Below are 25,845 nucleotides of genomic sequence, written 5' to 3'. Positions count from 1 at the left end.
AAAGCAGGCAGCTCCCTAACTCCCGACGCCTCCCCGGGGAGCAGGGCCTCTGCCAGACGAGGCAGCCGGGTTTCGGTCTCGGCACCGAGGGTGGTGTGAGCCCGCTCTGCTACAGCTCCCGACCCACCACCGCGTCCCCGCACCGGGGCTGGCTGCTCCGCACGCCACGTGCCATCCGCCAGCGCCTCGCCAAACCCCAGCCACGCAGCCCAGAGCAACAGGACCAGACAGAATTTGGATCCCAGACTGGGAAAACTAGGGGGAGGGGACGGGATTTTTGGAGATGTTTAAAGAGCTTACTCCCCATCTCAGCTTCAAAAACATCGTGTAAAAACCAAGGATGTGACGAATGGGAGAAAGTGCTTAAGTTAATAAAGGAGCCCGAGTCCTGCCCCACAAAAGGATTTCTGCTTCTCAAAACACTACCCATCTCATTTACTCAACCACAATGTTTATAACTTTAAAAAAATAAAACAAAAAAAAAAAAACACAACCAAAACTAAATTCCCTGTGGAGTTCATAACTCTTAAGCTGCAGCAAGGCTGATCCTGTGGGTACATCACGCCGGTCAAACGAGAGAATCGCAGGAGGAAAGTAAAGAGTTTAGATGAAAACGAATTATATCTGGGAAGCTGCCAAACTGACGGCTTAATGATCCAGAGTGCTGCTAAAAATCCAGGGAGTAGGTGAAAAGCTGTTAATTATTCAGCGCTGCTGGGCACGCCTGTTTGGAGAGGCGCCACCTAAAAGCACTGATAGGGGTTTCGGTGGGGCGTGCAGGCGTGGTGTGCTGCCAATGCACCAGGGAAGGTCCGTCCTGGCCTCCTTGCATCAACCGCTGCTTTTGAACTGGTTATGGAGCGCAGGAGCAGGGGCAGAGCCCGGCCCGCACAGCTCCGCTGGCCGCAGCTGGGCCACTTTAATTGCAAGCCGTGATTGCGAACGATTACAGAATCACAGAACCACGGATTGGCTGGGGTTGGAAGGGACCTCTGGAGATCACCCAGTCCCACCCCCTGCCAGAGCAGGGTCACCCAGAGCAGGTGGCACAGGAACGCGTCCAGGCAGGTTTGGGATGTCTCCAGAGACGGAGACTCCCCCACCTCTCTGGGCAGCCTGTGCCAGGGCTCTGCCACCCTCACAGCAAAGAAGTTCCTCCTCATGTTGAGATGGAACTTCCCACGGTCAAGTTTGTGCCCGTTGCCCCTTGTCCTGTCGCGGGGCACCACTGAGAAGAGCCTGGCCCCGTCCTCCTGACACCCCCAATCACCACCCTCTGAGCTCTGTCTTTCAACCAGTTTTCCATCCACCCCACTGTCCATTCATCTAACCCACACTTCCTAAGCTTCCCTATGAGGATGCTGTGGGAGATGGTGTCAAATGCCTTGCTGAAGTCAAGGTAGACAACAGGGTAGACAATTCCTGTCCTCCCTCTACCTCCAGACCTCCAGCTCTGGTCACCCACCGCACCTCCTCAGCCCCAGACGGGGAATAAACTCTCCATCAAGGCCAGGCGTCGGTCAGCTTTGATGTTTATTTCTTGCTCGGTGGCACGGTGCGGCGCGGCTGAGCACGCATCCCGGCGGGACGGGCAACGAACGCGGAGCAGCAGCACGTTTGGGGCACAGGGGCCTCGCCGCGGGTGGGTGTGAGCTGTCTCCCCGCCGGCACCCGCACCAGCAGGACCCGATGGGGACCATGCTGGGACTCCCACAGCTTCGGGGTGCGCTGGTCAGGGCGGGGAGGAAGGGGCTCGTGCTGGGAAGCAGCGGGTGGTTATTGATGATGCTCACTGCGGGTGCGGGAAGGGTTGGGCAGCAGAGGCTGGTATGGACAAGCCCTGAGCGAGCGGAGAGCCCGGCTCCTGGCGCCTCACTGCGAGTGGATGAGCGCCCCGGCGCCTTGCCCAAAGCCAAAGCCCTTGGGACCGAAGTTCTTGGCGTAGCAACCTGCAGGGGACGGGAAGGGAGAGATGGGTAAGGCCAGCAGCAGGTCCTCCTCTCGAAGCAGGCACTGCCTAAACCGGACGGGGTTTGCCATATTTCCTGGGCAAACAGAGAGGCCCCAGGCACAGCGGGAAATCCCCCGGTTCCGTGGCCAGCCAGTCCCCATACTGGGGCCACCGCCTCCCCAAACCTCAGTCCCACCCTGGTTCCCTGCACTGGGGTTTTCACCCCCTGCCTCCACCCTCCGGGGCCCAGGACAAGCCAGCGGGGATGGTGACACTCACCTTTGCAGTAGATCTCTCCGTCTTTGTCTGCCAGGGTGGTGGACTCCAGGCTTTTGCCACACTTGGCGCAGCGGAAGCAGGACTTGTGCCAGGACTGCGGGACAGGAGCAGAGCCCGGTCAGACAGGGCAGCAACGCTTTGGCTGACAAACAGGCTCTGACCCACAGCGGTTGGCAGAGAGGTGTGAGCGGGATGGAAGCTTTGCTCTGGAAGGAGCCGTGCTCCCAGCCCGGGGGGCAGATACAGAGAGGAACCATCAGGTGTGGTCACTGCCCCCATGGTGGTCTGGTTCCACAGAGCTTTCACCCCCACTTGCAGAAGTCATTTGTACAATAATTTGTACAATAATTTGTACGGAGCAATCAACCCCGAACTTTGGAGAACATCCTCTCCTGAGCAGCAGGATAAATCCCCTGCGTTACCTATCCGTACGTTCGCTGGGGTGGCAGCGGGGTTGGGACACCTGCCCCTACACAACGGCAGCTCCAAGGAAGGCAACAAACAGACACTAAGAATGCAGAAATCAGCCAGTGTTTAAAAATACCACCCCCCCCGCGGCTTCATCAGTCCTCTGGGATAAATGAGCTCACAGCCTTTGAGCAGACCTAGAGTAGCCAGAGCTGCTCACGGAGGAATTTAAATAAACACTTTGGAAAACACGGAACCTTTTTTGGAAGAAAATGTGAAATTAGGGGGCCGGAGGAGGAGGTAGCAGATGGAGTCATCCAGCAAACATTAGCACATGAAATACATGCTCTGGAATCCTCTCCGGGTTTGCTTGAGTGTAATCGTTTTGCCAGCTTTGGTTCCCCGTAAACACTGAGGCCAGAAACCAGGAAGCCCAGATCATGATTTTAAGGGTAAGTTTGGCTTCTGACCCTGGGCTGACCCTCAAGGTGTCCATCACAAATCCCTCACTGCCAGCCAGGGTACCATGATGCTGGGAGGCCCTTTCCGTTGACCAGATGCCTCCTTTCCTTGCTTTGGGGACAGAGGGCAAACAGAGGAACCCCAGGGAGGACAGAGCCTGGCAGGGGCCAGTGAGTGACCCAACGTCACCAGGGAGGGGGTGAGGCTTTCCCAGCATGGCCATCCCGTCCCCTGCGGCACAAGCAGCCTGACCCGCTGCCTCAGCGAGTTCTGCACGTGTGCCTGACCCCAGGGGAAGGTTGCTTCAGGGCAGGGACCTCACGCCGGGTCCCCAAGCTGACAGAGCAGAAGGTGTCCCCATGCCCTACAGAGGGCTTCCCAGAGCTGGGCAGGACAAGACCGCAGCTCGGGACACAAAGGACCCTGGTGAAGTGATGAACTTGACATAGGAAGCACCAGGGCTGTTGCAGAGTGTCCTTTACACCTGGCCCTGAGCAGACCCAGGCCACCAGCCCAAGAGAGGCACCGAGCCCATGCCCACACCTCCAACCGCTTGCCCTGCCTACGGGCAGCGCTGACCACCGGAATTCACTCCCTGCCTCGAATTCGGGCTGCGGTATCCCAGCCTGCGGCAGAGGGTGCAGAAGGCTCGCTGGACGTTGCACTTGCTGAGTTAGTGGTGGCAGGGGCCATGGCCCACATCACTGCTTGTCCTCCCAACACATCTAGCAGCAGGGACATCCACCGTGACGTACGCTGAGCAGTGCTCCAAATATTTAGTATAAAATGCATTTCCCTCCCATCTACAAGTCTGTAAGTGCGAGGCAGCCTGGAGAACCTGGTTTCTAAACATGCCAAGATCTCCATTTGGTGCCAGGCTTCTAGGTGAGCATGGCCACTGGACCCTAAGCCCAGCCCTGGCTGGAGGCGTAGCAGCCCAGCCTGCAGCAGCCTGGGGCTCAGGTCAAGACCTTCTCTGAAGGTGTCCCTGCCACACAGCAACTCCATCCCCCTTCTTACCTTTCCAGCTCCAATCACCTTCTCGGCTGCGTACACCGCTTGCCCGCAGCGAGGGCACCCATCGGAACCCCCGACCTTCTGGGCCATTCTGGCTGCGTTAGGGTTGGTGGGTCGGTGGGGCTGGCCCCTGTGGACAGGAGGGAGTTCGTGATCAGGGCTGCACAAGCGAGATGGGGGAGGGAAGGCCTATGGGATCATAAATCCCAACCCAGTGTTGAAGGGCCCGGAGCTGTAGGCACAACGTGTTGAGCCCCATGGAAACTTCAGCCTCACAGCTGTGTGCTCGGAGGGGACGGGCAGCACGCTCAGGCTATGGGGACATGTCCTGTCAAGCCCCATCCCACCCTGCAAATAGGGTTGAGCGGGTTTCCCCCGAGGAGCAGAAAGGCAGGGCAGTCCGCGGCACCCTCCAGATGAGATACTGCTGGGAGTTCAGCACGGGCTACACAGCCAACTACATCACAAGATGTGGGGGAGAAGGTGCCCGCAACCACCCCAGTTTCGAAAACAAGATTTCAACTCACTCTTCATATTTGATTCCCAGGGACTCGCCCTTGTCAGTGCTCAGGGTGCCTGCTCCCTGCCCGTAGCCGTAGCCCTTGGGGCCGTACTTCTTGCCGTAGCAGGACTTGCAGTAGATCTCCTCTCCATGCACAGCAACAGTGGTGCTGTCCAAGTTCTTCTTACAGACCACTAGAAAAGAGGGGAGGGCCCTGCCATTAGCCCGCTCATCCAGAGCTCGCTAATTAGCTGGAGAAAACAAGTCCTCACAAGGGATAGAACAGCTCAGCTTTCAAGGAGCGAGGAAACCCTAGACGAGATCCTGGTTAAAGGGAGCGCATGCAAAACAGCCAGAGATAAGGATCACAACAAGAACATTGTCAGGCTTTAAAAGGAAGCAACCGCCAAAGCTACAAGGCTGATACTAAGGAATAGCTCTGTTAACCCTCCTGGTGCTGGTATCCCGAAGGTGCACCTAAACCGGGGGGCAGGGGGTTGAAATTCCCGTCACAAGCATCGGGACGGACGTCCCTGCCCCGCTCCAGCTCTGCCACGCTCCCGCTCCCCTGCAGATCCGCAGCAACAGGCACTCGGGGGAAAGCAATGTGAGCAAATATAATTTCCCCTGTGTTTAGATGGACTCAAAGCACATCTGTAGCCGTTACCACCGTTGACGCTCTGTAAGGTTTTTGGCACATTACGCTGTTGTGGACAGTTGCCTCTCCAGACCCTGAGACCACCATGGAAGAGTTCATGCTGACATGTCCCCCCCGGTCCAGGTGTGTGCACGTAGGGTGGTCCCAGGTGAGGAACACTAGCTCAGCTGGGTGTTCCAGCCTTGGGGATCAACAGGGGATGGACCATGGGACAGGAGGAGACGGCAGCCAAGCTCGGGGTCCCACCTGAGCCCATCCAGAGCTTCAGCTTGGTGCTGGGCTCAGGCCACACAGACTTCGCCTGATTTTTAGGTTTTCCTGACTCCTGTCCCAGCTCTGATCTCAGCCTCCACGTCGGCTTCCAAACCCTCCTTGGAACATGCCGCCCAGCAAGCTGGAGCGGGATGCGAGCGGCACCCAAACGGGCTCACAATCATCTCCGGTGTTTACCTGCCCCAAGCAGGATCCAGTCGCCTGGGGCAGAGTCCACAGCGCTGGCAGCCGGCCCCAAAACAGATCCTGTTACAGCTGCGACACAGCCTTCCCCCATCCTGCTCACATGCCTTAAATGTCGAGGCTCGCAGCAGCCCGCTGGCCTCTTCGCCAGCGGAAAAGTTTCTTGGTCTTTACCAATATCGCAGGAATGCAAACACAGCAGCACACTCCTCTCGGAGCAGCGTGAACCACAGCACTAAACGCGGGGGCGAGAGGCCGCCTGCCTCGGCCCAATTACTAAATATGGTCCTTCTCCTCCGGGGCCGCGGAGAACCCCGTGTGCTGCTGCTGGGAGAAGGAGGTGGAAAGGGAAACGTCTCCTGCCATCTAAGGAGGATCTGGCAGGGTCCTCTCCTGGCTACGGGCTCCTGCGTCCCACCACGGCAGGAGCCAGGGATGGAGCACACATCCCTGTTGAGAAGGACCAGCTCTGGTTAACTGGTCCCATAGGTGCCAAGTTAATGGGCTGGTGTTGGGGTTGTCGCTGCATTACCCTGGAGCTCATCAGGAGAAACGCTGCATTCACACAGACCCTCCAGGAGGGGAATTTGGGCACTTTTACTGGCACATTTAAAGAGCTTTGTCCTGGGGGTGGGAGTGAATGAGCTCAAGGGCATCTGTCCCTCTCTCCCACCGTGCTGGGGGGATGCAGAGCTGGATGTAGAGGATGTAGATGTAGAGCTCTAACCTAAGCTTTCACGGTCCCTCATCTGTACAAGCCACAGACACTTTGAGAGGCAGCAGAAAAATTCCTTCCCGGTCTGCTTCCTAGAAATCAGCCCCCAGCTCCCGGGTTTCTGCATTGCAGAAATTCCAGCGTGCCGCACTCATCGAGTTAAGGACCCTTTGTTTTTCTAAGAGCGGTGGAGTTGCTCCACAAAACAATTAGACAAGAGCTGCTGCTACTTTCAGAGGCCAAACGGGCTCATTACAGTACATTTCTGCCATGTACTATTGACTCACTTGGATGGACGCCACTGAGTCAATCACCAAGTCACTCCCTGAGCCGATCTCCAGTTCTAATGCACTGTGGTAGGTTTGGCTCCTTTTTGATTATTTTTTTGGCAGGTCAGGTCAAAGTATTTGTTTTTCTTCCTTAAAGATAATGGCTTCAAGTTCCCTGATGAGGCCCAAACGCAGCAGCGGGGAACAGGCTGGGAACGCAGGAGGTCGGTGCAGCTCAGCATCACCCGCAGCCTGTGCCACGGGACTGGGAATACAGGCAGCCCTGCGGGCTGGCATGCGAGCCACGGCCCCAGCTGGAGAGCCCGCAACCGGACGGGCAGAACTGCTGGGGTACACGTGGAGTGTGATTACGTACACCTGCAAAGCACAGGGACAAGAGCCCTGGCTGTAGTCGGGTCCGCACCACTCCCTGGTGACCTGCATCCACGAGCAGACGTGGGATGACCTTCTTCCCCACTTAGGCCGTGTATTCCCTTCTGGAAGCAATGCCTTTTGCCTGATTTCGTGGCTCCTGGAGGCCTGCCCCCACGCTCCGGCTGCCAGCATCGCTCGGCAGATGCTTTCCCTAGCGATCCAGCTGTGTGCACGGGTGCCACACGGACGGGCAGAGGCAGCGCAATGGGATCTTAGTCCCCATACTGAGGTCCTCCATTGATATGGACTCAGATGGTAAAAGCCATTCGAGGGCAGATGAGGGTAACGTTCCCCACCCTCCTTATCTGAGGCTGCAGAAGAAACATGATTTCCTGCTGCGGAGAGTGGCCGCAGTAAGGACACGGCCTGCCATCCCCTGCCTGGCCGGGAAAAGCCTCTCCACAACTCCCCTTCGCAGTCCTCTAGAGCCAAAGCAAGGTTTCCAGCCTGGAAATTCCCACATACGAGACCTACTGGCCACACTGGCCACTCTTCACCCTGCGCAGGGAGCAGAGACGCACAACAGCCTCTCTCGCTCACATCTGCATCCATCTGTGCACCCCAGGCAGGCTGGCCAAGAAGGATCCGGTATCGGTGCCAGGCGGCCACAGCAGCACGGCAGGGATCGGCCCCATGAGGACACTGGTATTTCCCGGCTGGAATGGGTCTGCAGAGATTAGTTCTAGCTGTGTGCCTCTTTATAGACCCCAGCTCTGCTTGCTGCCCGCATGGAAAAGATGACGTCTGTGCTCCCTGCTGCAAGGGGCTGGCGAGACTGGGAACAGGGCACGGGGACCAGCTGAGAAAACGCTAAACCTCAGCGGGGCCCTGCTGCAAGGGCAGCTCTGAAGATGCACTTCTGCTTCTGCTGCTCTGCGGTGGGTGCGACGTCTCGAAGAGCCATCAGCGGACACTGGCGATGTGCACGCTCCTGTCAGCACGTGACAATCGCTATTCTGTTACGTGGGAGTCTTCGGGGGCAGGGGACGGAAATCTGGTAAATCAGAGGCTGAGGAGAGTGGTCGTCTTTCTATTCCAAGGTCCCGCAGCCCCCCTGGATGTGGATGCCGCGGGTTTAAGGAGCTGCTCTCAGCACCGTAACGCTACTCGCCTGTCCCTGCTGCCCCGGTGTCCCCCGAGGGAGGGGAAGGGTGTCTGCGGACCCGCGGGATGAGCCCAGGAGTACTTGTAGGATCCTGCAGAGCGGGCAGAGGGAGGGATCTCTGCACTGAGTGACCCCACAGACAGATCCTGTTCCACTGCCCTGCCCTGGAGGTGACACTTGGGTCCAAACACACACCAGAGACCCTCCGCAGTAGCAGATTTGCAGGCAGGCTGGAGGCGGTGCTTTAGCACTTCACAGCAGGCCTTCCATCAGCAGAAGGGCCAGGACAGGACCACGTCTTCTTCCCATCATCTCCTGGGACACAGGGGCAGATCCCATGCCAGTTCCCAAGGCCCAACCACCTTTTTAGTGTGGCAAAGCCACTTAGAAGACTAAAGCTAGCATCACCTCAGAGCACTGCATGGGATGTGCCACCTCCTGCCACCACTGCTTGGAGAGTCCCTGTCTCATGCTCCAATCTCGAACATCTGGAGAGAGTCTAGAGGACTCAGCCCAGCCTTTCCCTGCTGTAGGGTCAGGCTAAGTCTTTGCGTGGGTGCTGCTGAGGTCAGCCCTGACAGCTTGGATGGTCCCTGGTGTCCTGGGACGATCTGTGTTCCTTCAGCAGAACTAACTTCCAAGTCTGGAGAAAAGCAGAAAGCCTGCGACACGGCGCCCACAGCAGGGCTGTGTGTAGAGGAATCCTAACGAGCGTTTACAGGGGTCATAAACAGGACGTGACGGGGCACCCAGCTGTCGGAGAGCCGGGAAGCGGGGCGGGAGGGGCGAGGGAAGGGCTGGTACTCACTGCACAAGAAGCAGGACTTGTGGAAGCTGTTGCCTTCACACTGCACCTCCTCGGCGAAGTATACCGCCTTCTGGCAGACGCCACACTTCTTTCCTCCTCCCCAGTTGGGCATCCTGCAGAAAAGGCACAGGCAGGAAGAGCGTCAGGGAGGGGGGCCGGGCAGGAGGCAGGGACGGGGCAGTGCCAGCAGTGCCAGCGGTGCTCCAGCAGCCGTCCCACATCTGCACAAGGAGAGACCACCCACGGCCATTTGCTGTGAGCACAGATTTGCAGGGCTGGCAAGTAGCAGAATTAGCAGATGCCCACGCGACCCGTCGTTACAGCACCCAACCGTATCAGCTGCCCCCCAGGGACCACGGGTCCTGCCAGCCAGGAGCAGCAGAAACGCCCCTGACCTGAGAGCCGTGGGACCTCACAACTCCAGGAAAAGGGAGGAAGCGGGACAATGATGGGAGACGGTGCTTACAGAGGTACCCACAGCCACAACACCTCGTTAGATCACAGCCCTGCTATTACCCCTCAGCAGGGCAAGGCCACAACGGCCAGGGTGACTGATCCTTGGTGCTGGGTCACCCCACTGGAAACAGTTCCAGCTTCTCCTCCCTGAACTCCTCTTCCGTTTCTGCCACCACTGGGCAGGGGTATAGTCAGCACTGCCCAAAGAGCAGGAGCCTGATACCACCAAACTCTGGCACCGTTTCCCCCATAGTATCAGTAGCTTGTGCCTTGCCCGGACAACTGCTCACAGGTTCCCCCTGTACCCGGACATCTCAGTCTCCTCCAGGACTGCAGGAACCATCACAGAGGCTGGGAAATCAGGAGCTCCGGGGACACAGGCTCACGTGCAGGGCAAACACCTGAGCACCAAGCTAAGCTACCATGCAGCTCCTTGGCAGGATATGAATGCTTCTCTTTCTCTCTCCTTTTTCCTGAAACGTATCTAATGAGACATGATCAAGAGGTCCCTTGATCTGCAAATTTGCAGATATCCCCGTAATACTGTGAGCGGCTAACATAAGTAGCAGAGCTCCAACCCAGAGGGGCCTTGATACTTTTGAAGACCAGGTCAACGTAAACCTCAAGAAGTTTAAGCAACAAAGTCCTACCAGGGGATTCTGAGGGAGGCAGGCTGGTTGAGCGTGGCCAAGCGGAGGCTAAGGAGGATCTAACAGCAACCTAGGCTTGCTACAAGGACAACAAAACAAAACACTTTTTGGTGGTGCCAATGATATAAGAAAGGTCAATGGGCACAAGCTGCAGCTCGGAGGGTCTCCATGGCCTCTCTCCGTCAATTCTGTAATTCTCCATCCGGCTCCCATGTGGGGACAAGCAGCAGAAGTCACCCTCCCCATTGCAGGCACAGCCGTGTGCTCCCCGACTCCCAAACAGCAAAAGCAGAGGGACGAGGTCCCCACTGCACTGTGTGCCACCCCACAGCACGCGAGGACCTCATCCCCTCCCTGGGCTCGGCCGCGGGGCTGTGAGGAGGGGGAGTTGGGTCTGCCCGGGCACAACGGGGGCAAAGCCTTTGAGCCCGCTCCCTGCCACAGCTCCAGATCCCTGGGTCACCTCAGACAGCTGGAGCCCCATCTCTGGGTCTCCAGTCACCCACCCAATGGCTGAGCCACCACTGGAAACAGTTCCAGCTTCTCCTCCCTGAACTCCTCTTCCGTTTCTGCCACCACTGGGCAGGGGTATAGTCAGGACTGCCCAAAGAGCAGGAGCCTGATACCACCAAACTCTGGCACCGTTTCCCCCATAGCATCAGTAGCTTGTGCCTTGGACAAGTACTGGCTTGAGCCCTGGCTCCCGTTGGGGGGCTGCTAAACACAAGAGGATGGGGGCTGTATAAATGCCAAACGGAGAGGTGAGGGCAGATGAAGCGCTGCAATCCCTCTGCTAACAGCCGCGGGGAGGTCTCCGTACCTTCCAGCGTATGGGAAAGCCCAGCTCTTCCCTGTATAAAAGTGTTTTGTCAGGCAACAGGAAAGGGAAATTGATCTCAGCCTGGTTATCGCTGCGGGTCACGGCCGCGGGGCTGCGCAGAGGCACTGGCTCCCAGCTGCACGGGGGGTCTCAGGGGCACGCGGGACAGACGGACGGAGCTGCGAGGGTGCCAGGAGCGAGGGCTGCAGGGACCCAAGGAGCTGTGGTCGGGGTGTGATCACAACAGCCGGGAAGTCTCTTTTCCGAAGGCCCTGCAGGCTGGGCTTCCCACTGCCGCGCAGCCCCTGCCAAATCCCTCCCTTCCAGCCCCATCCTTCCAGTCCCAGCCTTTGCATTGCCTTAAAAGGACACAAACTGTTTCTCTCCAGAGCCTGTTTTTCCCCCCCTGCACCGGGAGGAGGGCCCGACCTGGGTCAGGAGTTTCCTTGGAGGGCAGAAACATCCAGCGGCATCCTCCTGCCAGCCCAGCCAGCGGAGATCCCCCACGGCGTGGGAGCCCACTGGCCCCTTTTGCCCCCGTGCCCACCAGTGACCCCTGGCCAGGAGTAACACGACGCTGGCTACAGTTTCTCTGGATCCCCCCTCCCTTTCCAAACACAACACCCGGCAGAGCCCATCTCTGGGACTCCCCAGCCCTGGTTTTGGGGGGGAGCCTCACACAGGCCCCCTGCCATTGCTCCCTGCTCCACAGCCAGGGCGTCTGCGAGCAGGCTCAGGGACGAACTGCCCAGCATGGGTTGGAGCCAGCTGCTCCCTGTTTGCTCCACGGCACATTTTCTTCCCCTTTACAGCAGCAGCAGCGAAGGAAGAGGCTCTGCTTGTCCCGAACAGCAGGGTTCATCTGCCCAAACCGAGACACCAGCAGTGGGGACACCGTCCTCCGAGCCGCCTGTAAGTCTACGGGAGGAGATAAGCTGCTTCTGGGTGAAGATCCTCTGGTGTTTGCCACAAGAGGAGTTTGAGCCCCTTTTGCTGCTTATTTTCCTCCATCCTCCATGGGAAAGTTGCAGGTGCCTCCTCCATGCAGTTTAAACAATGTCACCGTGATTTTGGCAGGGGACTCGCACCGTGAAGCACCCAGCAGCACAGATGCAGACCCAGCAAAGCCACATCCCAGCAAGGCCTCCCGGCACCTGCCAGGACGGATCTTCTGTGGGCAGAGACCATGAAAATGAGTTTGTCCTGGGGATACACGGGCTTGTGATAGCTCACAGCCGGGCACAGAGAAAACCTGAGGTAAGGTTTAAGTTGCTGGGAATTCCCTCTTAGTCCACAACATCCACAGGCAGATGCTGAGAGCCGGGCAGGCCACGCAAGAGACCAAAAATCAGCTTATGCTACAGGTCACCATCGGCAAGAACAAAAAGACCAGGGGCACTCTGCTCACGGAGCCTGGGACACGCACCAGCCGCCTCAGAAGCAAAATCTTTACAATAACCGGACCCATCGTCCCACTTCCCCAGTTAATGCCCACTTAAAGACATTGTCAGAGAGCTTGCAACACTTTCAACATTTTTTTCAGAGTACTTTGCACCATGAGCACCATATTCTGTCCAATTGCAACATTTACTGACCGCAGTTGCACTTCTCCAAATCCCTATTAGACCCATGCAGAATGAGGAACAGGAGGGGAGTGTCGTGCAGCCAAAGGCCTCACTGAGCACCGGCAAGAAAGGCACCCAGGGCTGCCAAAAAACAAGATTATTTTCCTCCCTCCTGCAGCTCCGCATCCCGTGTGGAGCAGCAAAGGTAACCAGGGCCCGACAGCCAGCACCCTGCGTGCCAAGCGTGGCTCAGCCCCGCAGCCGGTCCATCAGCCGCTCTGGAGAAGGCGAGGGGCCTCAAAACGCAAGACGCCACCCTTTGAGCAGCAGCCGTGTTGCTGGGCGGCACAGGCACCAGTGAGGCTTGTGCAGAACCACACAAGTCTGACACTTTTTGGAGATTAACTCTCATCGCAGTGTCCGATGTCTGACTCCGCAACCGTACAGTTCACCGGGTCAAGTGCAAGCCACGGACTCACCCACGTTTCAGATGGGCTCGCGTTGCACCAGTCTGGGGGGCAGTCTAAGCTACGCTAAACCAGGCACAAACCAGTATGGAACCAGATGTCGTGGTGCTTTGGGATGTCATCTAAACCTGGGCTGTGAGGGGAAGCGGGGAGCAGGTGAAGCCAAGCCGTCGGGCAGTAGGAACACACGGTCACCTTCTCCTTAGTGTGGATTGAGAGATCCGTGTGCTCGGAGCCCTCACGCCAAAGCTGACAACCACCCTCTTACTTGCCCGAGAGCAGCTGGTTTGAGGCCGACGGAGCCAAAGCAGCCCCCGCCGCCCAGCAACCGCAGCTTCGCCCCGCCGGGGGCACCCAGAGCAGCGCAGGTTCCCCGCTGCACCCTCTGATGGACTTTACCTGCAGCCACCATGGTGTCAGCTCAACCGCTCGAGCTTCTGCAACAGCTGGAAAACCCTTCCCACGTATGCGGCCAGACGTTCTACTAAAATCCTACGGTGATTAATGGCAGAGCAATCCCTCTGTGCTTGGAGGAGATCGCTGAGGAGCAGGACTCACGCTGGCCCATGGAAAAGGTTCTTTTTTTTTTCTTTGCAATGAGAGTGTTAATGCAATGCCAACGGACGGCAGTAAAGTACTGTCAGGGCTGCACAAAACTCACTCTGAACGATCTTCACAGCTGGGCACGCAGGATTATTACATGGCCTGGCAAAGGGACAAGGCAAAGGGGAGGAAACCACAGTAGGAGCCCCAAGCCCTGGGGTCTGATTATTGCCTCTCGGTTTAGAGCAGCTGGCACCGCCATGAGATGAGCAGAAATCCGGAGGAGGAGACACCTAGACAGAAGAGGTGTGTGGGCAGAGCAGAAAGGAACCGGCTCATGGGGATACACATAACACCCCGTGGGGAATCGCCGGGATGGAGCATCAGGGGTTCAGCACCCATAACCGCAACTGGGGCCATGGGACTCTGCCCCAGAGGAACGGCATCTGTCACGGAGCAGCTTTCAGGTCACCTGGGCACAAGTGGAAATTACCCTACAAGAGGCAAGTTAGAACTGTCCCCCCTGTCCTGCCGCCATGTAGTCAGCAGGGTGGAGCAGTGGCGTGAGGAGACTCTGGGCTGCCAACAGTGTAAAAGAGGATAAATGAAGGTCATTCGAGATACTGGGATGTCGAACAGGTGAGCAAGAGGAGAATGGGGTCCAGAAGCTGGTGAGCACTGGGGAACGGCAAAACACCAGGCATCACCTCGGAGAAATCACAGAATGACCCAGGAGACGCAGCTGTACCAGATCAGACATCTCTGAGGGCTTCGCCATGAGAGGAGGGGAGGAAGTCAGGAGGGTCCAAGGTCCAGAGTGATCCTCACCCACGGCTCATCTACTTAACAGTTCCCAAAGCCACACCGCCAGGCATCACTTCTGCTGCCTCCGCTACGGCAGCCTTTGGGTTCGCCGTGCCAGGGAAGGGGCCCGTGCGAGGCCAGCACCGCGCTGAGCCGCCTGCCAGACACGGCTATCGGCAAGTGCCCACTGGCCACCACGTGCCCACGGACCAACACACCATTGCCCACTGGCCACACTGCTCCAGGCTTTGGCTACAAAGGCGACTGGAAAACTTCCTATCACCACTGGGTTCCTCAAAGAAAATCCCAATCTTATCCAGAACAAAAGCCAAAAGCATTTTCAGGTACGCTCAGAAAAGCTACTGGCTCCTGCAGAATGAAAATCCATGACCTGACCAAGCTCACTTTATTTAGCTTTGGCAAAGCCAAATCGGTCGCGTCCTTCTCGTTCTGTGCTGCCTCCCAGGAGCCGAGTGCCGAGCTCAGCCGCTCCAGGGGCTGGGTTCAGGCACTGCCATCCTGGCCGGAGGGGCCCTGATCCAGGAGAGAGGAGCAGCCCGGCTGCGAGCCCGAGGCTGGGCAGAGGGTGCCCACCAACCCGTGGGAGCAGGGAAGGCACCGCGCGGGCCAGCAGCCGCAGCAGCAACCACTGAGCTACTTGTTAAGCAGCGAGTCCTCCCCAGGGCTAAAAAGAGCCAGGACATGCAGCATCCAAAGCCAATCTCGCACCTAATACTGTTTTAGCACTTGCACCTTCTCCCCCCGTCCATCCCTCCCTATATCTAATACTGCGACTTGGCAGCATCCGGTATTTTTGCCAAGTGCTAATTAACACCCCCTCCTACGTGGCGGCCCAGCTGCCGGCTCTGAGGTTTGGAAAGCGGCACCTGAAGCTGTGCTCGAGCCTGTGCCCGGCCAGCTTCCATGTAAATCCCCTCTGTAAAGCGACATCAGTCCACGCCAGCGGAGAGGACGGAGCTGGCTCAGTCTCCCCGGGTGTAAGCTTTGTTCAGGCTGCAAAGCGAAGCGACAGCAGAGCCCGCGTTTTGGGGAGGGGACGGGACGCAAGGACTCCACTCACAGCCCAGCCCGAGACCACAACCCCGAGGTTTCCCTTTGGAAAAGGGAAGAGGAAGGCTGAGCGGAGCCTTAACGCCAGCAGAAAGTTTGGCGTCGCGGTGGGAAGTGACCACGCTGCGCCGATGCCCGCTCTCCGCCGGGCCAGGGAAGATCACCCGATCTGATGCAAGAGCTTCGGCTTCCGCATCTGCCGACATGTGCACGGATGCTCCCGCCGTTCCCTGCCTCGGTGGGCCCCACCGCGCTCGCACCCACCCCACGGGCGCACGGCGGGGTCTGTGCCCCCGCTCCGGCCCCCAGCCCCGCATCCCACCCCAGGTGAGGTGCCTGGGGCGGGGGCGGGGGGGCGACGGAGGGGCTGGGCTTTGCGGGGGAGGGATGGGCATGGCGGGCCAGAGGGGATGCGGCAGCGCGGGGGGCTGGAGACCTGCCCGCCCCGGCTCGGGAGCGGCGGCGGCTCCGCAGCGGGGCCCGGGGCGGCCGGCGGGGGAAGCCGGGGCGGGGGGGCTCCCCGCCGCCCCGCACCTACCTGCGGCTGGGCTGGGCTGGGCTGGGCCGGGTCGGTGCCGGGAGCGGGGCTGGGGCCGGCGGCGGCGCCGGGGGCTTTTGTTGGCGGCGGGAGAAGGCGGGTCGCGGGGCGGCGGCGAGAGGCGCGAGCCCGGACTGATGTCACGGCGGCCGCCGCCCCGGGCTCCCGGCGGAGGAGGGCACCGGGCGGGCCCCGCCGCTCGCCCGCCGCCGGGGAGCCCCGGCACAGCCCCACCGCCACCCCCAGCCACCCCAGGGCACCGGGGACCGGCGGGCCCTGGCACTGCCCCACTGCCACTGCCCCACTGCCACTGCGGAGCCCCGGGACCCGGCACTGCCCTACCGACAGCGGGGAGCCCCCAGCACTGCCCCACCACCCCCCTCACCTACTCCACCACTGGGGAGCTCTGGGGCCTGGCACTGTCCCACTGCCACCCCCACCCACCCCACGCCACCGGGGAGCCCCCCACCCCCGGGCCCCAGCAGCGCCCCACCACTGCTGAGGATCCCACAGCATCCCACTCCCTGGGGATCCCACCCCATCCCACCCCATCCTACTCCCTGGGGATCCCACCCCATCACATCTCACTCCTACGCGGCCGGTGGGGTTGGGGTGTGTGTGTGAACCATTTGGGGCCAGCTGCGGCGGCTCCCTGAAAGCCGCAGGCAGGTTGCCAAGTGTATGTGCCACCGATAACACCCATCAGATATTTTGGTCAGTATTTTGTTATGCTCAAAGTTTTCCTCTAAAATAAAAATTGCAAGAGAAGGCATAGAGAGCAGGGGAATAACAGCGAGTCCCTTTGGCAAGAGCCTCCCACCCGGAACGGCAACAGAACCCACAACAACAACCCTACAGTGGGTGCAGGGGCATGGGGACGCAGGGTAAGAGATAAGCACAGCACGAAACTGCAAGGGAAAGGCTGCTGCCACAGGGGCATTGGGAAAACAGTTCCAGCACAGCGGGATGGCAGGGCACGGAGCTGCGAAGAGAGGGCTCGGAGCGGTGCACTGTGGGCAACCTCGGTGCCTGCAGGAGCAGATGCTGCCTCCACCTCCCTGATGTCCCGCAGACCCTGCCGTACCTCACACCACGCGTTAGTGCCCTCCGTGCCAAAACATCCCGGGAGCAGCCTACAGAAAGTGTGGCTGCTGGGCTACAAAGCTGCTATTTCCATTTTTTCCCATGTGTTTCTACGCCAGGGCAACCCAGGAGCCCAGGAAGGCTCAGGACCTTGTGAAAAACACACTATGGCTCCAGGTAACGCTGTTTCCACCGTGAGAAGCTGAGGGCAGGCCACGTGCAAGCCCCGCAGCGTGACCCAGCACCAAGCTGCCTGTCAGACACGGGTTGCCGCTGTGTGCTCAGGCCCCCCCGGCAGGACCCCGCAATCCCAGTTTGCCTTTGGGTGTTCCCTTGTGCGTTCATCCCTGCCGGGTTCTCAGCGTGGTGGTGTACAAACTCCCACTCTCCATCCCCCTGGCAATTGTCCCCCTGGATCTGGCCCCCACCAACACTCCCGTTCGGACCATGGAAGCTGGCTGCAACAAGAGGGCAGGGAGGTGAGCGGGACATCGTCCCCAGTCCCCAGCGAACCCCACACAGGGACGGGAACCAGGTGGCACTAGGCAGAGAAAGGATTTTCCCTTTCTTAGGCATTTTTGGTGTCCTGGAAGATTGAAAGAAGATTCAGTTCATCAGCGCTCCGTCACCTGGACTTGGAGGCCAGCAAAAGGCAGCCCCTTCCAGGAGCAGCTCCACAGGGAGCTCCAGGAGGGGGAGCCAGGAAAAGGGAACATCTCTGCTGGTGTCTGTAGCTGCTTCCCACCCTGAGCCTCTGTGCTCCATGAGGATCTTCCAGCCCCTGTAGTAGGTGAGGATGGAGAGAAGCTGGATGTTCCAGTGCTCCAAATTCACAGAATCATAGAGTCACAGAATGGTTTGGGTTGGAAGGGACCTTAAAGATCATCTAGTCCCAAGCCCCTGCCATGGTCAGAGACACCTCCCACTAGACCAGGCTGCTCAGCTCCTCCTAACTGCTGTGGCCGTGGACAGGATTGTCAAGCCAGGCAGTGAGCAAAAGCTCCTATTTAATTTCTCTTGCCTGGGCTGGCCTTTTTCTACTCAAAAAATCTAAGTCAGCATTAAAGGAAAATGGCCGCTGGCACGACGAGGCTGTCTGCTGCTCTCTGGGGTTCATGGGACCCTTCCCACTTGTTCTCCTCTCCGGAGCCCCAGCGCTGGCCGAGGGCAGGCAGCCCATCTGCACGATGGCTGAGGAGCCCAGGCTGCCCTGGCTGCTGGGAGCACATTACTGGAATTGGGAGGAAGGGAGGAGGGCTGGGAGGGCAGCAGCAGGGAGGTGCTTCCTTTGGACCTGGAAAACTTTGGCATTAGATTCAACAGTAATTTTGCCCTGAACTCTGGGTAAAAAATTCCTGGTCCTGAACCAAGGCCTGGAACACAGGAAGGGGATGAGGATCACGAGGAGAATGTGCTGCTCGCGTCCTGTGTGCAGGGAAGGCTTTTGTCACCGAGGACCAGGATGCCTTTTTCTTGCAAGCGGGAGAGGAGCCGCGCTGCCGTGCCAGGCGGGCATCACCCACCCAGCCCCTGACCAAGCACGGACAGGCAGAGCAGAGGTGACCTGGAGGACCCAGTCTTGCTGGGCATGGCCCATCCAACAGCTCAGAGCACAGCAAGGTCACTTCATCATCTTTCTTTACTTCAGTCTTTACTGCTCGGCCCAGCCCTCAGGAGTCCCAGGCATTGGGGGAAGTAACGGGGAAAGAAGAAGACTTCCCTTGGGTTGAGGAGGATCGAGTGAGGGATCAATTAGATCAATTAGATATTCACAAGTCCATGGACCCCGATGGGATGCACCCGAGAGTGCTGAGGGAGCTGGCGGAAGTCATTGCTGGGCCGTGTTCCGTCATCTTTGAAAGGTCCTGGAGAACAGGCGAGGTGCCTGAGGACTGGAGGAAAGCCAATGTCACTCCAGTCTTCAAAAAGGGCAAGAAGGAGGAGCTGGGGAACTACAGGCCGGTCAACCTCACCTCCATCCCTGGAAAGATGATGGAACAGCTCGTTCTGGGTGTCATCTCAAGGCATATGGAGGAAAAGAAAGCTATCAGAAGTACTCAACATGGATTCACCAAGGGGAAATAATGTCTGACTAATCTGATAGCTTTCTATGATGGCGTGACTGGATGGATAGATGAGGGGAGGGCGGTAGATGTGGTCTACCTTGACTTAAGCAAGGCGTTCGACACAGTCTCCCACAGCATCCTCATAGGGAAGCTTAGGAAGAGTGGGCTTGATGAATGGACAGTAAGGTGGATAGGTAACTGGTTGAAAGACAGAGGTCAGAGCGTAGTGATTAGGGGCACAGAGTCTAGCTGGAGGTCAGTGAGGAGTGGTGTTCCCCAGGGGCCAGTACTGGGTCCAGTCCTCTTCAATATATTCATCAGTGACCTGGATGAGGGGACAGAGGGCACCCTCTGCAAGTTCACTGATGACACAAAGCTGGGGGGGGTGGCTGACGCATCGGAAGGCTGTGCCGCCATCCAGAGAGACCTGGCCAGGCTGGAGAGTTGGGCAAAGAGGAACCTTATGAAATTCAACAAGGGCAAGCGTAGGGTACTGCACCTGGGGAGGAATAACCCCCTGCACCAGGACAGGTTTGGGGAGACCTGCTGGAGAGCAGCTCGGTGGAGGGAGACCTGGGAGTCCTGGTGGACAACAGGGTGCCCATGAGCCAGCAATGTGCCCTGGTGGCCAAAAGGCCAATGGCATCCTGGGGTCCATCAAGAAGAGTGTGGCCAGCAGGTGGAGGGAGGTTCATCCTCCCCCTCTGCTCTGCCCTGGGGAGGCCACAGCTGGAGCACTGGGGCCAGTTCTGGGCTCCTCAGTTCAAGAGGGACAGGGAACTGCTAGAGAGGGGACAGCAAAGGGCCACCAAGATGCTGAGGGGACTGGAACATCTCTCTGATGAAGAAAGGCTGAGGGATTTGGGTCTCTTCAGTCGGGAAAAAAAGATGACTGAGGGGGGGATCTTATCAATGATGATAAATACTGAAAGGGGGGGTGTCAGGAGGATGGGGCCAGGCTCTTCTCAGTGGTGCCCGGGGACAGGACAAGAGGTAATGGGCACAAACTTGACCATAGGAAGTTCCATCTCAACATGAAGAGGAACCTCTTTCCTGTGAGGGTGGCAGAGCCCTGGCACAGGCTGCCCAGAGAGGTGGGGGAGTCTCCGTCTCTGGAGACATCCCAAACCTGCCTGGACGCGTTCCTGTGCCACCTGCTCTGGGTGACCCTGCTCTGGCAGGGGGTTGGACTAGATGATCTCCAGAGGTCCCTTCACACCCTATGATTCTATGATTCTATGATCAGCTGGGGACATTAGGAACAGGTAGCATTAGGAACGTATTAACTGTGTGTTCAGGGCCCCACTGAAGAGAGTGTGTGGGTCTTAGTTAAGCGGCCATATTACTGAGTGGGGCATTACCAGTTGCCACAGTGCACATTGGCACACTCTGAGGACGGTGACATGAGCACCTTGCCATCACTCACTGCACCTGGTCATGATGGCCACAGACCTTCCACAGGGTTCCCCGAGGCCTTGCAGAGAGTGAGAGACATACCCCAGAGCTGATGTCGCCACAGCACATGGGGATGAGCATCCTTTCCCCTGGAGGTTGGGAAACCTCTGCCAGGTGACTCAGAGAATGTGCCTAACACACGGTGCTTGAGATGGTGCTGCAGATGCCAGCCTCCAGCAGACTTGGACAGACCTGTCCCCTCCAGCTGCTTCCCACCAGTGGCAGCAGGGGCCACCAGGTTTCCAAGGTTCATGTACCCCTATTTCTTTCCTCCAGAGGAGGTGCAGTGGATGTATTAAAAGCTGGCTGTCAGCTTCAGAAAGGGCCCCCGCATCCCAAAATTCAGGGTCCACTGCTGCAAACCCCGGCTCTGGTCTTTCCTTTGAGGCTGTTTGCCCCAGAGGGGGCTGGAGGAGGAGACCAGGCTGGTGAAGTCCAGAAGCCCATCTGCAGAGTGAGAGTGGTCCAGGCCTGTCCCCTCCCCAGCACGGACGGCGGGACACCTTGCTGTCTGACAGAGGGACACTCCTAGCCTTTCTGGGGGGGCAGAGAGTCCGGAGTTGGTCACATCTCACCTCCCAATGTCTTCCCAACCCACCAGACGTGTCTTTCAGACTGCACACCACGGGGCTGGCTTTGGCTCTCCTTTCCCTTTTGCTTGCTGCAGCCTCCCCACCGACCCAGCGGGTGCCCAGCAGACCCAGGGGACGCAGGAGACCAGAAGCTGTCACTCCAGGTCCTGCTCTGCCCGCAGTCCCGCTGTGCCGGAGCCGGGCAGTGCCGTGGGTCCCCACGCCATCTAGTGTTGTAGTGGGACGTGGAGTGGGAAAGGCTGAGACTGCCAAGCCAGCCCAGTCTGCAATCTCTGACCGGGAATTTTACCCCCTCCGGTTTGATTTTCAAAAAAAAGACTCAAGCTCGGCTTCACGCAACGTGATCTGCACACAAGGGCGCCATTCAAACGTGCCAGGGCCTCGCACGGCTGCGCACTTGGGAACAGTCACACCAGGGGACCAAGTCAGCGTCCTGGGCCAGGGGAATGGGAGCAGAGGTGCCTAAAGGAGCGACCAAAAGCAATCAAGGCATCAAAACCGCTGTTAAGAGCTTCAAACCAAAGCAGTAGTATTCACAGGATAATGTCAGGGCAATGAAAAAGTTCAAAGAGAGCGGAGTTCACAAGCTCTCCGATTCCTGCATGGATTGACCGCGACTCTCACGGCTGGTGGTGTGAAATTATTTTTCAGTGAACATAAAGGGACCAAGGAATTTTTTTTTTTTAAATTCCAGACAAACAGGCTGCTGGCAGAGGTGAGCACGAACAAATCTAGACCATTCCAGAAAGTTATTTTATTTTATAAATAAAGCAGTTGTTTGTAATAGAGCAGTTAAAGGAAAATCAGAGAGACACTGAAAAGAAGGAAGCTGGTACTTGACTATATCAGCCCCTCGGAGCACAGACATGGTTTTTGCTCAGGATCTGGGAGATGCATTGCTGAGCCATGCGTTCTCATGTTGATCATCCCAGGTGCAGACCTGGAATAATGAATTTTTGTTCAGAAACTCACTGCTGAAATAGGAGGAAGGCCAGAGCTGGGCTGAATCGAAGGACTAGATCATAGGGAAGCAGAGGTGGGGCTGTAGTCACACGTGTCAGGGATCCGGGGCGCCTGAGATGATGGAAGGATGGCAAGAGGCTCGTAGTCACAGACAAGTCTCCTCTTCCAGCCAAGCGTTTTTTTGTCTGGGGATATATTCCATGTTCAAGAGAAGTCAGATCTGGAATAGGGCTGCCACCCTTCTGCCTGTGGTCGCTCCAGAGTGGAGGCAGCTTGCAGAAAGCACACGCCAGCCGATGTTTCTAGGAAGGGACAGCACTGACCCACCGGCGCGCAGAGGGAATGCCGCAGGCTGGGGACGCATGGGAACCTCTGCACGTGCAGAGCAGCTCTGCATCCCAGAAGGAACGGTACCTATGCCAGGAGTTTTGGGATCACTGCTTGTGTGATTTACAGCCAGTTCTCATGAGATGCGGTTGTGCAGGACTTCTCGGAATCCAGAAGCTTAGTCAGATGTGCAGGAACCCTAGACAAATGCAGAAAACTCTCCAAATATGCCTCAGTAAAATTATTGTAAGGAAAATAAAAGGTATGTTTTAAAAACCTAAATGGCTGATAGCCTCAATCAGGCAGTTTCCATAGGAGCATGGAGTGGTCCTGCCAGCGGCAGGCGGCAACGGGATGGCCTCCCACCCCGTCGCAGATGGGGAAGGTCCTCAACAAAACTGTAAGCTGAAGCGCTAGCACGGCTGCGCCCATCGCTCTGTGCAGGAGCTAAGGCTCACGTCAGCCTGGCACGCAGCCAGGCGTCATTAAATTCTTCAAGCAGTAGATGCAAAGTTAAGGAGCTCCAGGCCTGGTCCCGCATGGACTCAGCACGCTCGTCATCATGAATAACCGATCCGCCTGGGAAGAATGTGATATAAAGCACGGGAGGGCGATAGCTGGTCACGCTGAACGTGACCCAGCCTGCACCCCGTCTCCTGCAGGCGCCGGGAGCGTGTGGTCCCTTCCAACCCAACACATTCTCTGATTCTATGATTCTGTCATCCCAGCCTCCAGCAACTCGCAGCCAAAAGCCTTTCTGACCGAGGACGGCAACTTTGTGTTCATGGCCCTTGATTGATTTACTGCCATTAGTTTGTCCATTTGCTTTTAAGCCCATTTCAACAGCTCGTGTCCTTACTGCCCTGCTGTCAGGAGTCCACACTACACCGCGCGTTGCGTGAAGCCCTTTCCCTTATAGCTCTTCTCTGAACCATTTCTATACTTGCAATTCCTCACGTCAGTTTTGTGACTTTAGACCACTAATGAACTGTGATCTGGCATTTCCATGAATATTTAATAGCCCTTAATGTGGCCCCTAACTCTGTTCATTAGAGTGGTTCCTAATAATTTGCATGCTGGGGATATCGGTACACTGCGCTGCAGTTCCCGGGGTTTTCCTTGGAACTCTGTTGAAAACTGCTGGGGGTTTTTTTAAGACTAATGAGCAAATGCCATCTGGTCTGGGGGATTTGTCACCGATCATTTAGCAGCGTGCTCGTTCTGCGATTCCTCTAACGAACAATTTGAGGCAAATCCTGTTTGGCGGCTTGATACCGCGAAAGAACCTGAAGAAGAGGAGCAGCCCCTCCACTCTGGGTGAAAGCCATGCTCTGCCAGGAGAGATGGATCCTCAGCACCTTCCCCAGGCAGAGCCAGGCAGGCACCGCAGGGTGCTGCGAGCGGGACACTCCAGCCACGAGAGGGGGCTCAGAGAAGGCACAACGAAACCAACCCAAACATCTCAGCCCAAAATGCTCTCCGTTTGGTTTGGCTACAGCAGGTAGAGCTGGAAGGGAGCAGCCTGTGGGCCTACAGACATCGCGCTCTGTCACGGGACGGTACATAGGGACATGGAGACCCACTGGGCCTGGTGGCTGCAACCACGGTATCACTGCTCCTTGGTAGACCTCCGTTCCTCCATTCCTCTGTTCCTCCGTTCCTCCGCTCCTCCGTTCCCCGGCTCCTCGCCTCGCAGCTCCCCGGGCTGGTGCCACCCGAACGCCACTCGCCTGGGGACGGCCGTGTTGTCCCAAATCTGGGTTCTTCACCCGCTGTGCAAGCCAACAGCACACAGAGCAGAGGTATTTCCAAGTTCACTCCATTAATGCACAGGAATGGGGTGCTCGTCCCAAAATGGGAGCACACCTTAGTTTCAAAAATTTCCCTTTTAGTACAATGATTATTACATATTCTAATTCATATTCATTGTTATTCTCTTTAATGACTGGTCATGATTTCTTCGCTTCCTATGTAAATTAGCGTGCAGACTCTGTTTTCTTCCTCCATTGCTCTCCGTTGGGTAGGTGGTATCACTTGGGTGGGTGGTCAATGAGTTGGTGGTCACGATCTCCCTCTGCCGAAATTCCCTTTTACCTCCTTCTCCTCTACCCTCGGCACTTTCAGGTGCTTTTCTCGGTTTGCTGGCCAGGCCTACAGTTCATCACCCTCTTGACAGGAATATCCTCCTTATTAACAAAGCTACATTGTCTAGTAGTTAGTGCCTTAATTTAATCTTAGATAAATCATGTCTAGTTACTATTTCTCGACAAATGATCAAATAGGGTTGGGGCCATATAGAGGTCTTTTAGCAGCAGCGGCAGGTTCCCTAGGTTGTTTCGATTACATGTTACATTTCATTTTTCTAGTTAATTTTTCTACAACAGCTGGGCTCTGGGTTTAACTATGGGAAAAACTTAGAAAAGGCCTCTCTGGAAGCTCAGCCTTCCCCAGCCGCCTCAGGTTTGGCCCACTGTCCCTGACAGACGGGGCCCTCCTCCGCACCAGTCATTTCTCCTCACCCTCCACCGTCCCCGCAGGCCACCCTCGGCCTACACTTGGGTTGGGACAATCCTTGTTATCAATACAGGCTGGGGGATGATGTGATGGAGAGCAGCCCTGCGGGAAAGGACCTGGGAGTTCTGGTGGATGAAAAGGGTCATTCTGCCCCTCTGCTCTGCTCTGGTGAGACCCCACCTGGAGTGCTGTGTCCAGCTCTGGAGCCCTCAGCACAAGGACATGGAGCTGTTGGAGCAGGGCCAGAGGAGGCCACGAGGATGATCCGAGGGCTGGAGCCCCTCTGCTGTGGGGACAGGCTGAGAGAGCTGGGGGGGTTCAGCCTGGAGAAGAGAAGGCTCCAGGGAGACCTTCCAGCCCCTTCCAGTCCCTGAGGGGGGCCTACAAGAAAGCCGGGGAGGGGCTGTTTGCAAGGCCATGTAGTGATAGGACGAGGGGCAATGGTTTAAACTAGAGCTGGGCAGGTTTAGATGAGACATTAGGAAGAAGTTCTTTACACTGAGGGTGGTGAGACACTGGCCCAGGTTGCCCAGAGAGGGGGTGGAGGCCCCAGCCCTGGAGACATTCAAGGCCAGGCTGGATGAGGCTCTGAGCAACCTGATCTAGTTGAAGATGTCCCTGCTACTGCAGGGGGGTTGGACTAGATGGCCTTTAGAGGTCCCTTCCAACCCAACGCATTCTATGATTGTATGATTCTACGCACCCGCCCCACACAGCCGCCCCCATGGGCCGGCAGTGACCGCGGCGGGCCGGGGCCATGGCGGCGGCGCGGGGGCCGCTGGGAGTTGTAGTCCGTGTTGGCGCCCAGGTGCGGCGGGGCGCGGGGGCCGCCGGGAGCGGCGTCCTCCCCGGCGGGCAGGTGCGG

General features: G+C 57.6%; 1 protein-coding gene across 1 annotated transcript; it reads right to left on the bottom strand.

The window, feature by feature from the left end:
• Positions 1-1,516: 1,516 nt before the first annotated feature.
• On the bottom strand, positions 1,517-16,326 carry CSRP1 (cysteine and glycine rich protein 1). Its single transcript, XM_063356817.1, has 6 exons — positions 15,980-16,326; positions 9,066-9,178; positions 4,645-4,813; positions 4,121-4,247; positions 2,231-2,324; positions 1,517-1,949 (listed from the first exon to the last, which is right to left on the bottom strand). Exons 2-6 carry the CDS (start codon positions 9,175-9,177, stop codon positions 1,873-1,875), a joined length of 579 nt encoding a protein of 192 aa, XP_063212887.1. The 5' UTR covers position 9,178; positions 15,980-16,326; the 3' UTR covers positions 1,517-1,872.
• Between the last annotated feature and the right edge of the window lie 9,519 nt (positions 16,327-25,845).

This window comes from Chroicocephalus ridibundus, chromosome 20 (assembly GCF_963924245.1).
Source record: "Chroicocephalus ridibundus chromosome 20, bChrRid1.1, whole genome shotgun sequence".
NCBI classification, from domain to species: Eukaryota; Metazoa; Chordata; class Aves; order Charadriiformes; family Laridae; genus Chroicocephalus; species Chroicocephalus ridibundus.
Note: the sequence above shows the minus strand (reverse complement) of the source record. Positions and strands in the feature narration are given on the sequence as shown.

Bases quoted from the DNA above. Each gene is read 5' to 3' on its own strand.
- CSRP1 (XM_063356817.1), bottom strand. From the start codon at position 9,177: ATGCCCAACTGGGGAGGAGGAAAGAAGTGTGGCGTCTGCCAGAAGGCG. The intron at 4,814-9,065 runs GTGAGTACCAGC...CCTCTTTTCTAG, and splicing joins CAAGTCCTGCTTCTTGTGCA to TGGTCTGTAAGAAGAACTTG. The intron at 1,950-2,230 runs GTGAGTGTCACC...CGTCCCCTGCAG, and splicing joins CGGAGAGATCTACTGCAAAG to GTTGCTACGCCAAGAACTTC.